General features: G+C 47.3%; 1 protein-coding gene across 1 annotated transcript in view; it reads right to left on the bottom strand.

Moving 5' to 3' along the window:
- LOC138604559 (protocadherin Fat 3-like) overlaps positions 1-12616 on the bottom strand; it is a 170493-nt gene that overhangs the window by 52450 nt on the left and 105427 nt on the right. Inside the window, exons 4-8 of the mRNA XM_069676492.1 lie at positions 11565-11626; positions 7319-7633; positions 6884-7094; positions 5347-5415; positions 2406-2545 (exon numbers count right to left, since the gene is read on the bottom strand). Of these exons, the coding sequence (XP_069532593.1) occupies positions 2406-2545; positions 5347-5415; positions 6884-7094; positions 7319-7633; positions 11565-11626 (797 nt within the window). The remainder of the gene's footprint in view (positions 1-2405; positions 2546-5346; positions 5416-6883; positions 7095-7318; positions 7634-11564; positions 11627-12616) is intronic.

Here is a 12616-nt window from a genome sequence, read left to right as displayed (position 1 = left end):
ATTGGATATAAAGCATGACTACAAATATCTGCAGACAGAGCACACAACACTGACGATGAATTACAGAGCTCTGCATAAAGAGGAGTGGAAGCTGTCCAAGTTAGAGAAAACTGTCAAAGAACAGAAAGTCAAAATCAGAGTGCTTCAAAAAGAGAGAGATGCTCTGCAGAAGGACAGCCAGGACTACTCCCTGTTACACTCCCAGTGAAGGCAGAATGCGAACATCTGGAGGACAATGAGAGAGAGAAGGAGGCCGAGCTGTTGAGGTTCACAACAATACTTCAAGAGTCTGTCAGAGCAAACGGCACCCTGCAAAACACCGTCAAACAGCCGGACGACAAACTGAGGGAGAATAAGGCAGATGTCAAGAAGCTGCAGGACGAGGTCAACTCCCTGCTGACCTACCAGCTGCGCTTCAAAGATGACCTGACTACATGGGTCCTAATCCTCGACGAGCCCGACGCATTAAGAAGCAGAATCATCCAGCTCCGGAGATTCTACAACTGCAATGAGCTCGAGCTACTCAACAGGAAGATTCTGCCCACCATCTCCACGGCGGAGAGGCAGAAACGGACAGAGTTCGCCAACAGGTGTGAAACACGGAAGCGTGAGCAAAAGTTCAGGCAAGAACTTGAACAAAGGTGTGCGTGTGATCGTGGCAGTCAAATCAAGATGAACCACAAGCTTAAGACGGAAATGTACATCCAGCACGAGATGGAGTGAGCCTACAAGCGTGCACACGCATTGAACAAAGACGCCGACTACACAGACTTCATAACAGAGAACGAACAGCCGCTAAACGCCTGGCAGCTAACAGGCCTGCAGGAGTCCATGTCTGGCTGTGTGGATGCCAGGATGTTATCACCTGAGCAGCCTCAGATGGCACTTATCAGAGGGGAGACTGAGCTGAAACAAAGTCCTCCTCAGCCTCCATGTTTGAAACCGACATGGAAAAAACATGACTGGCTCACAGTTCAGAAGACAGATGTACCGAAAGACAACATCCTCGCACCACATCCTCCTGAGGACTGCAGCGGCCTCACCAAGGTCGTCAGATCCCACTGGAACAGACTCACCTGTGGGCCGGTGCGCTCCCCATCGCTCCTGATGGATGCAGTGCAGAGAGAACCACATCAGATTCCAACCAATCAAGTGGAGCGGAGTAGGAGGCTGTCACCCATCAGCAGGCCAGCCTCAGGAAACACCAACGTTACGAAGAGTTCTCGGTGGTCTGAACTCTCTCCCATCTGAAATCCCCAAAACAAGTCCACTTCCCCCCCATCACCAGACCGGCCTCACTAAACATAGGAGCTCATGCACTGACACCAGCACACACAGCACCTCCTTCATAAACCACTGAGCTCCACCTATGGAGGGTGTCTTGTCTGGTTTCCTCCCACAGTTTTACATAAAAAAAAACACATTAAAAAATGTAACATTAAGAAATACCAAAAATGTTTTCATTCATTCATTAATAAGAATCTGGAATATTTTCTTTGAGGATTTGATCCATTAACAGGACTGACTGGAAAGGTTATTATAATATAACCATCATGTCTGACCTTCACCAGGGTCAGAGATCTAAAAACAGTCAAAGTAAGTTCTTCTGTTTTATTACAGGCAGACAGGTGCTGCAGCACATGAATGAATTTGTAATGAGGACAACACCGTAACAACCACCTCTGTATGGTGAACTATGGCCCCATGTTTCACTATCAACCTGTGTGTCATATTATCTGTTGTTATCTGCGTCTATGGGCTCCAACTGGTTGTCTGAAAGAGCGTCATGTCGACACCAGCACCTTTGTAAAAAGTTCAGAGATTTTCAACTCAAAGCGCTCGGAGCGGCTGCACAAAAAGACGGAGTGCTCTGAAAGACACTGGACGATGCACTTTTCCTCCAGGCGCTGATACTGACACATGCTAACACACACACACACACACGCTAACACACACACTCTGCTCTTTGGAAAACTGAGAAAAGACGCTGGTGCTCAGAAAAAACACTTTGTGAACACAGGCCCTGAAGGCACCTGTGCGAAATGTGCTTATATAAGAGTCTATTTAGGTCAGTTAAAATGTACTCTGATCAAACTCTGTGTAGACTTTACACAATGGAAGCCAGAAAGGAAAGTAGCCATGGTTGGGGTCAAAGGTCATACCCCCCAGTGAAAAATGTGTCCATAAAGCCCAAATGTAATGTTCTCTTGGTTATTGTAATGCCCATGTTCCCTCATGTACAGTGGTCTTGATTATTGCATCTTAATGAGCGGCTGTAAAGGGGAAGTCAGCTTCATGCAGTCTGTAAATAACTTTAATTTAATCCCCGCCTGCTGATTAGCTCCCGTTTTCTTCTTTTCACTCATTTCCTGTTTTGTTTTGATAACGCTCCAGGTGTGTGTTACCTGTGTGTGTGCGGTGTTGGTGCCGTCCGTTGCTTGCACCGTCAGGTTGTAGAAGCTGCGCTGTTCGGCGTCCAGAAGTTTGGCGATGACGATGGTTCCCACGGCCTTCTCCACGTCAAACACACTATCACTGTTCCCACCTGCTCAGGAGGAACCACACAGTGTGAGTTTCACACACATACTGTGACTACACATCAGGTATGATGATCATGTGAACACACACAGCAGACAGGTGTAATGATGTCCTCACAGATATAGAAATATGTCAGAGTGTAGATCTCCTGTGTGAGGTCACTTTCTGAGTAAAAAAAGATTCAACTCAATAAAAAACTGCAGTCAAAAGGTGTACTAACAGGTAACAGATGAAAAGCTGTGGGCGGAGCCAACACTGTAAGACTCCTCTCTATTGGCCAGTGTCATTCAGACAAACATTCATGGAAACAAAGGCTACATTTAGTGTTTTATCTTCAATTCATTTCACTTTGAACAACATTAAATGACACACGTTAAATAAATCAAATAAATTACTTTTACTTCAGTTAAACATTTTTATTTCAGTGTTTTTCTCTTTTGTCTCTGATGTTTGATGAAGACCTCTCACATCACTGGAGACCACACAACACACACGCTCTGCACTCATCGACCTGGAGTGTGTGATGGAGACCACAAGTGACTGCTGACAGGGTTAACACCCAACAATAGACTAACACACACACACGCACGCACACAAACACACATTCATATATAAACACAAACACCAGCACCACAACATCACAGCGACACATGAAGCACGAGCACCGGCCATGCAAGCAGCAACAACACAAACCCTGTGTGTGTGTGTGTGTGTATGTGTGTGTGTGTGTGTGTGTGTTTAATTGCACTGAACACACACATGTTCGGCAGGTGTGTGTGTGTGTTCAATGGAGGTGTGTTTATTAGCAGCAGCTCCTACAGCCCAACAGACCCTCCTGCTGCGCTGACAGGATGTGGAGCCTGTGTGACGGTGTGGTAGAAGCATGGGCGTAGGAAGCAGAGTGGGTGGGACAATGTAAACAGAGGAGATGTCACTTCCTGTATTCTGGTCCTTTTACTTTGAAAAACCCCAAATGTCAAAGTGCATCCTCGAATAAACTACATTAATCGTCGAATCATTTCTACTATTATGAAGAGTCAGCCGGACCTGAGACCGGAGTCTCAAAGCTACATGATGATGTTTGTGGCTCAGGGCCCTGATAAATAGCTTTCTGGCTAAAAGGCTGAAACCCAAATCTAATAAAATATTGAAATTAATGTTTTGACACAATAAATCACCAACAATGACTTTAAGGGGTTGATGCTTTTTGCTGTTTTTGAATGTAAATACAACTGACTCAAACGTACCAGTCTGTGATAAATTGTGCCCAAAGCAGCAGGCGTGTGGGTCTATGCCTAAAATACATGACCATCATTGAGGGTGCGTAGTGGATGTACAGTTTGACAATGAGCATGGCCTGGGATGATACACCTCGGAGTTGTACTGACATTAAGTTATCAAATAAATGATGCTCTGTCCGTGTTGGTCACATGGTGCACCTGGACGGAAATGTTTCCTATTTAATGTCCCATTGATTTCAATAACAGTGTGATAAGAGAGCCTGCATCACAAATGACTCAGTCTGCCTACATGTGACGAGGGCTGGTGGAGCGATCATTATTTAGTGAACAGTTAAGTATTGTATTCTTTTCCACTGATGATAATAATAAGCCAGCCAGCTCTCTGTTCAGAGCTAACGTTAATTATCTCAAGTGACAGAAATCAACATCATGCTAATTTGTTGGGCCAACCAGACACTGATTTGTCAGAATAGGGAGCGCCTGCTTCATTGATTACAAGTCTCTGCTGTAAGTTAGCTGGAGCTAACAGCAGCGACGGTGACTTACTTCTTTCTTCTTCAAAAATCTCCTCATGTCCATTTCTGTTCTGTCAGATTTCTCTGGGAATCAAAACATTAGTGTCAACGCTGCCGTGTGGATGTGCAGGTGCACTATGCAGCTGAGAGCTGCCTGTGTACAAGGTAGCAGTGAAAACGTGGAATAGAACATCCTTAAATGGGAATTCTCCCAATGAGCAGGTGGAACGGATTTGACTGAATGCGGGGTGCCGTGTATTTGCTGGAGGCGCGGTGCTGTGTATTTGCTGGATGCGGGGTGCTGTGTATTTGCTGGAGGCGCGGTGCTGTGTATTTGCTGGAGGCGTGGTGCTGTGTATTTGGTGGAGGCGCGGTGCTGTGTATTTGCTGGAGGCGCGGTGCTGTGTATTTGCTGGATGCGGGGTGCTGTGTATTTGCTGGAGGCGTGGTGCTGTGTATTTGGTGGGGGCGCGGTGCTGTGTATTTGCTGGATGCGGGGTGCTGTGTATTTGCTGGATGCGGGGTGCGGTGTATTTGCTGGATGCGGGGTGCTGTGTATTTGCTGGAGGCTGTGTTGTGCCTCTTCAGTCATGGTTGGCTGAAGTCATTAGGGTGTTTAATGGGTCAGGTGATGTTGGCAGATTTATAGAGTGCTACATGAAGGTTTGTGTTAATAAAGACTGTGTGTGTTGATAAGGAGTGTATGTGCGCAGGTGTTGCTAACAGCAGGTCATTAGACAGAACTGTCACCGCGGTAACCCGGGGGCTGTTGCCATGGGAGCAGATAAAAAGGTTGTGATACCTTTTTACCAAAACTCCATCCCTTCAATTAACCTCAGTGCACACACACACACACACGCACACACACACACACACACACACACACAGGATAAACACACACAGATATTCAGAACTCTCTGTGCTCAGCCGACCAGTCACAGGTAGATGTCAGCAGCTGATGAGAAGCACATGAGCGAAATGAGCTTCAACAGAAAAGGAAAAAGGAACAGGAAGGAAGGAGAGAGGAGGAGAGGAAGTAGGAAGCGAGATACCTTCTGAGGAACAGTTCCTGCCACAAGCGCTCTGCAGAATATAGAAGATCTCACGGAAAGACCTGGAACCTTCCAGGAGAAGCATCAGGAGAGAGAGGAGAGAGGCATGAGACAGGAAGACAGACTGGAAGGACAGACGGACAGACAGACAGACAGACAGGCTGTCAGGAGGAAGAGGTGATGAAGGTGAGACAGGTGTGATGCTCTGTGTGCCTCTGACAGGATGTGGTTTGGTGCTGCTGTTGGAGGATATAAATTGTAGAACTGAGGTCAGTTTACACTCATGTGTTCATAACTCATGCAGCACAGAGACGCTGCGTGACATCTGACATCTCTGGATAGTTATATATCAGATAGTTAAAAGTTACTGTAACATTGTAGTTATATTTTCATACCTTACAGCGCAATGCACAGAAACTGCTGAGTGTCTCTCATGTTCATAAAGGCTTTGTTTTATTTATTTACAAACGTATTTAAGTGCTTCATGGGTATTATTTATATTTACATATAGTATAAATGTAAACATTAAGAGTTCATATTAATACCATGTTTCTGCTTTTATCTGTGCTCACACAGTACACGTCTCTCTCTCCTGTGTCTCTCGTCCTCTCTCTGTTTTACCTCCTGTTTTGTCTGATTATTAACATCGCATACACAAACTGTTTACTGTCAGTTTATTTAGATCATTATATTTATGAAGGCTGCTGTAAAGAGCTTTAATGTGTCTGTGTGTGTGTGTGTATAATGTTTACTGAACATCTTCCAAAACCTCCATCCACAGAGAGGCAGAGAGTAACAGCGGCTGGAGAGGGACTTTAAAGAGAGAGTGAGAGTGCAGACATTTAAAGACAGTAGATGACCACATACATTCAGAGAAAGAAGAAGAGAGAGAGAAAAGATGTACAAAGATATTAAAAGGGAGAGAGATTGACAGAGACATTCAGAGAACGAAGAACAGATAAAGACATGAGGAGAGAGAGAGAGACGGACAGATCTATGGAGAGCTGGAAACAGGAGCAGAAGGTATCTCCAGCTGGATTCACACTGACTGTCACTGCTCAGCCACAACAGAAGGAAAGATGGAGGTGCATTGTGGGAGCTGCAGTCCTTCCCGGTCCTGTTGTTGCATGCTCCCTGCTGGAGATCTGTCAGCGTCCATGTTTAATTCAAACTAATAGAATTAGAATCAGACGTGTGATAATTACAGTTATTAAATGTGTGTGAGCACAGTGAGAGCGTAATCTGCTTAATCCTGTCACAGAGTCAACTCTGACACTTCAAAGGCTCTAAGTCTCAGCTGCTTTACAAGGACACATAAAGAAGACTAAACCTCTTACAGGATAACATACACGTCTGTCAGCTTCTGTCGCCATGGTGACGGGGATGGGTGGAGCAGAACAGATCATGCAGCGAGGCCACAGTACCTGAGCTGCATCCCATAGTACACACGCCGACACACACCATGCACCAGTTCACACACACACACACACACTGCCGCACACAGAAACCAGGCTCCTCACGTACGGCGGGAGTTTACCTGTTATGTCGAACCACAAGGGGGCGGAGCTCTGCTGCAGGGAGACTACGCCCACGATCTCAGCCACCTTGTCGTTCTCCATGACGGTGAAGTTGTAGAACTGCTCGTCGAAGAGCAGCGGGAGGGGGGAGGGGGGAGGCCGACGGATCCACTCGATGTGCAGACGAGCTGTGGACGACTTCTGAGGACGGCCGTTATCTGTCGCTTTGATCTGAGGAGAGGAACAGGTGAGACAGGTATGACCCACTGACTGACAGCACGCCTGCAGCTCTCAGGCTCACACAGAAAACACACGGTCCCTGGCAGAGATACGTAGTGTGGCACCAGGCAGGATTCTCTCATGAATTTAAGATTTAAGATCAAACATAAAACTTTGAGTGAAGAGGAGTCACTGACCTGTCAGCGGGTTTTAATGGTTATTAAAGGTTCACGTACGGTCAGGATGTCGTAGCTCCCTGCACTGAAGGCCTTGCGTGAAGACACGACGGCCGTCTTTGGGTCGATGAAGAACTTCCCGTCCTCGTTCCCGTCCACGATGCTGTAGGAGAGGTCGCTGTTGGGCCCATCGTCGCGGTCATAGGCGAACACTCGATAGATTGGCTCGCTCTTCTTCCTCCTCTCTCGCTCGGGAAGTTTGACCTGGTAGACCTTCTCTGGAAACATGGGCTTGTTGTCGTTTTCATCCAGAACCTGAACCATGACCCAGACTGTGCTCTGCCGGGGACTGGGACCGCCATCCGACACCAGTACCTGCAGGGTGAAACAGAGTGACTTAACACATACACATGCACACTGGATGTAGTCCAGATCAGAGACTGGGTCCTCTGAAGGACCGTCCCTCAGAGGACCCCAGGTCCAGCTAAAAGACTCCTGAATAGTGTTGCATTCAGGTGCTCCTTGTAACTTGTAACAAACTATCCTGACTTTTGACCTCCTGAAGGCATCATCCTCTAAAGTTGGATAAATTAAGTCAGAGCAGACGACCTACACCGAGTCAGTCCTCGGTGACTTACTGATGTACCTGCGGCCCGTGCAGTCAGGCATGATGGCTTTTTGTTTTCTAACAACAATCAAGAAGAGGGGGCCGCAGTGATGAGAGGACCGCTTGTTTAAATGACCAGGTTCATGTCATTCACCTGATGCTCTTCCTCCCTATGGTGAGATGGGCGAGCGAGCGCTGTCCACTCTCTCTGAGCTTCTTCAGTCTGATAAATAAACTGTGGTTAGCTACAAACAGAATCTCTCTCTGTGGGAAACCTCATGGTGAACGAGCTCATTAGCAGCTAATGAATTAGCCACGGGCACAGACTGTTGAGCTGTGATAAGTTAGCGCTGGCTAACCCCTCCCTCGTCTCAAGCTCCTCCCTCTCTTCCAAATATGGTCACTTCTGGCTCCAGAAAACATGGCGGCGTTCAAAATGTCGAACTCAAGGCTTCAAAAAGGTAGTCGATAAACCGATGTGTGACATCACTGTGACATCACTGCGCCACCGTCCTTTATCTACACAGTTTGTTTTGGACATGAATGAAGCAGGAAGCAGCTGCTCACACATGTAAGAGACAAAAACAGTCTGTAAGATGTTACAACATAGTCTGAACAGAGATAAGTTACAGACAGTGATGAATCTGTGTTGGTCCTGTTCTCTGCTGCTCTCGTCACTCTCTGAAAAATACCGTATAAAGCAGACGATCTGTCTTCTGTGCTCTGGCAGCCGGTTAATTAAGCTCCTGTTCTCCTGAAATGATGAATAAGGTGATCACTGAGGGGCGGAGCCAACCAATGAGAGCCACACAGCACACACAAGTTTATATTAATTTATATTCATTTAGCGGGACGTGTGCGATCACTTCTCAGCCCGTCACAGACTCAGCAGCCGCTCATTTCCCCTGAGCTTCGTTTCAGAAAACCATCTGTCCTGTGAGGAAGACCGGAGACGAGCAGCAGCTCTGACGTTTCAACTCATGTGGCTGCTCAGCAGGCGGAGGAGGCGTTCAGTTATAGAGAATATGAGAGAGGAGGAGGACAAACATGCCACACACAGCTGAAATCAGCTGATTCTAGTGTTGCATGAATTAAAACTCCATCAGTGCTGAACAGATGACGACAGAGGACGAGAGAGAGGGCGAGAGAGAGGACGACAGAGGGGACGACAGGGAGGGCGACAGAGAGGAAGACAGAGAGGACGACAGAGAGGGCGACAGAGAGGAAGACAGAGAGGACGACAGAGAGGACGACAGAGAGGACGACAGAGAGGAAGACAGAGAGGAAGACAGGGAGGAAGACAGAGGGGACGAGAGAGAGGAAGACAGAGAGGACGACAGAGAGGAAGACAGGGAGGACGAGAGAGAGGAAGACAGGGAGGACGACAGAGAGAATGACAGAGAGGAAGACAGGGAGGAAGACAGAGAGGAAGACAGGGAGGACGACAGAGAGGACGACAGAGAGAACGACAGAGAGGAAGACAGGGAGGAAGACAGAGAGGAAGACAGGGAGGGCGACAGAGAGGAAGACAGGGAGGACGAGAGAGAGGAAGACAGAGAGGACGACAGAGAGGACGACAGGGAGGGCGACAGAGAGGAAGACAGGGAGGACGAGGGAGAGGAAGACAGAGAGGGCGATAGAGAGGGCGACAGAGAGGACGACAGAGAGGAAGACAGGGAGGACGACAGAGAGGACGACAGAGAGGACGACAGAGAGGAAGACAGAGAGGACGACAGAGAGGAAGACAGAGAGGAAGACAGGGAGGACGAGAGAGAGGAAGACAGAGAGGACGACAGAGAGGGCGACAGAGAGGACGACAGAGAGGAAGACAGAGAGGACGAGAGAGAGGACGACAGAGAGGAAGACAAAGAGGACGACAGAGAGGAAGACAGAGAGGAAGACAGAGAGGACGAGAGAGAGGACGACAGAGAGGATGACAGAGAGGAAGACAGAGAGGACGAGAGAGAGGACGACAGAGAGGAAGACAAAGAGGACGACAGAGAGGACGACAAAGAGGACGACAGAGAGGACGACAGAGAGGAAGACAGGGAGGAAGACAGAGAGGACGAGAGAGAGGACGACAGAGAGGAAGACAAAGAGGACGAGAGAGAGGACGATAGAGAGGGCGACAGAGAGGAAGACAGAGGGGACGACAGGGAGAAAGACAGAGAGGACGAGAGAGAGGAAGACAGAGAGGAAGACAGAGAGGAAGACAGAGGGGACGACAGAGAGGAAGACAGAGAGGACGAGAGAGAGGACGACAGAGAGGAAGACAGGGAGGACGAGGGAGAGGAAGACAGAGAGGGCGATAGAGAGGGCGACAGAGAGGACGAGAGAGAGGAAGACAGGGAGGACGACAGGGAGAACTAACCCTAACCCCAGCACACATACACACACAGAGCATGCACACATACACACACACATACACACACACACACACACACACACACACACACACACACACACACACACACACACACACACACACACACTGTCTCACATTGAACTGAGAGTCAGCAGCACATTTATCTGCAGTCAGAGCAGAGACAGTTTCACATTAGTGTCTAATAGAGAGCAACACACGCTCCCCATCCACAGACCGCCTCTATTACCAACATAATACAACCCTCAGAGTGTGTGTGTGTGTGTGTGTGTGTGTGTGTGTGTGTGTGTGTGTGTGTGTGTGTGTGTGTGTGTGTGTCTGTGTGTGTGTGTGTGTGTGTGTGTGTGTGTGTGGTGGACATGGGGGAGCTGGTTTGTTCTCATCTAAATCCTGCCAGCCGAAGGATTGGAGCACAGACTCATGGTTGTCACCCTCGCAGGGGACGTTAGAGCCCGTTAGAGCAGCGTCCCTGAGAGTCCTCGGCTTTATCACAGACTGCATAGAGGAAGTGAACACAGCCACCCGGACGTCACCCACTGGTTTGTACAATTATGAAGCCCCTTGACTTGGAGCAGAGAGGAGGGTGGGATACCAGCCAATCAGTGCCAACATATAAATGACAGTATGAGAGTACAAACTGTGTCAGACTTGTTGGACGGTCTGTTGTTTGTTTAGTTTTGTATGTCATTGATTTTCTGACTAAAGATCAACAATATTTCAACTGACATTAAACCACAAAAATAACTACATATGGCAGGTGACTGGTTGGTATTTTGACAGTTTATACACTGCTTAAAACGGCTTATTACATTATTATTATTTTTATATTTATTTCTATTTCTATTTGCAGTTTGATCTAATACATTTTTCTTTTATACACACACAAAAAAAACATGTCAACGGTGAGTTTGGATCCCATAATGTTTGGACTGTAATCGCAGCTCGTTACCCAGTGAGCTCACTCTGCCTTCTGTGCTGATGGTGCAATAAATATTTCATTCAAAAACTTTCTTCCACAATACTAAAAAAACTGTACAGAGGCTACGAACTTTGTGTCTGTGTGTTTCTAATTACATCTAATAATAATACTTACTACGTGTGTGTGGACGCTTAACAAAATGTCTCCAACAGTGACAGACGTGTGTACACGCGTACCAAAATTTACCACAAAAAATGACTAAATTTACCATTATGTTAATCACGCGTGCACACACACGTTGCTGCGTATGTGTCTGCTAAAATTGATATGGATAGAACTCCATATACACGCAAACGCACGCGCACACACTTGTACTGTACATCCAGTGTGTCCTCACCTCTAAGACGTGTTCTGTTTGTTGTTCTCGGTCCAGTTTCCTGGAGGTCGTCGTGATCAAACCTGAGACAGAAAACAGAAAACTGTTAGAAACCAGAGTACACACACACACACACACACACACACACACACACACACACTCCTGTGCCTGTAGTCTAAATAAACACAGTGACATGGTGATGATAAGTGTGTCAGACTCGACGGCTGACTCGTCCAGATGACACGTAATAAAAGAAACGGTGGAGGAGGAGGAGGAGGAGGAGGAGGAGGAGGAGGTGGAGGAGGAGCTGTGATTTTTATACACTGTGATCATTTAATATGTTCTCTGTTGTACTTGTGTGATCGGCTCTGCTGGTTAAAAAGGAGAGTTAGTGAGACAGGATGGAGAGTGCGTGGCCTCAGGGCGAGGTCATGATGAAGGTTGAATGATCTGTTTTCAGGAGGAGTCCATCAGAGCAGCAGACATCAGAGTGACCTGGAACAGTAACATACAGCACAGAACTGCAGCTGGAGGACACTCGGACCTTGCTGCCACCAACAGTCTGCAGGAAACCAAAATACAGCTTCCAGTTCAGCCATCAGAGAGCAGAGCATACAACACCAGAGACCATGTTTGATATCACAGCTCCAAACACTCTACGATGAATGTTTCCCAAACCCACACACACGTCTCATTGGCTGTGAGGACAGGAAGTGTGTGAATGAATCAGCGTTTCTGTCTTTGACAAAGGAACTGTCAGACCTGATGGTCGACAGAGGATGAAGAAGTCCCTCAGCTCCACGCCCTGATCGCCCGGCGTGCACAGGTGAGAAACTCATGAACGTATGTCCTCCAGGAGAGACCCTTTAAAAACATCCCCTCCTCTCCATCACACCTGATTTCAAACTTAAGATAACATAAACCAAAGATAACATCAGTGGAGTTAATATAAAGATGATATACTTCGATTGAACACCACTGAGTGTACCGTTGGTAAAAGACTTCCTGTATGAAATCAGAGGGAGGGATGGATTCTGCATTTTTAAACCTACACAGAGATGAAGCTGTAGAGC

Source organism: Semicossyphus pulcher, unplaced genomic scaffold (assembly GCF_022749685.1).
Source record: "Semicossyphus pulcher isolate SPU_LCO1_2020_fin unplaced genomic scaffold, fSemPul1.0.p SCAF_26, whole genome shotgun sequence".
Taxonomy (NCBI): Eukaryota; Metazoa; Chordata; class Actinopteri; order Labriformes; family Labridae; genus Semicossyphus; species Semicossyphus pulcher.
This window is presented reverse-complemented; position numbering and strand designations above follow the sequence as displayed.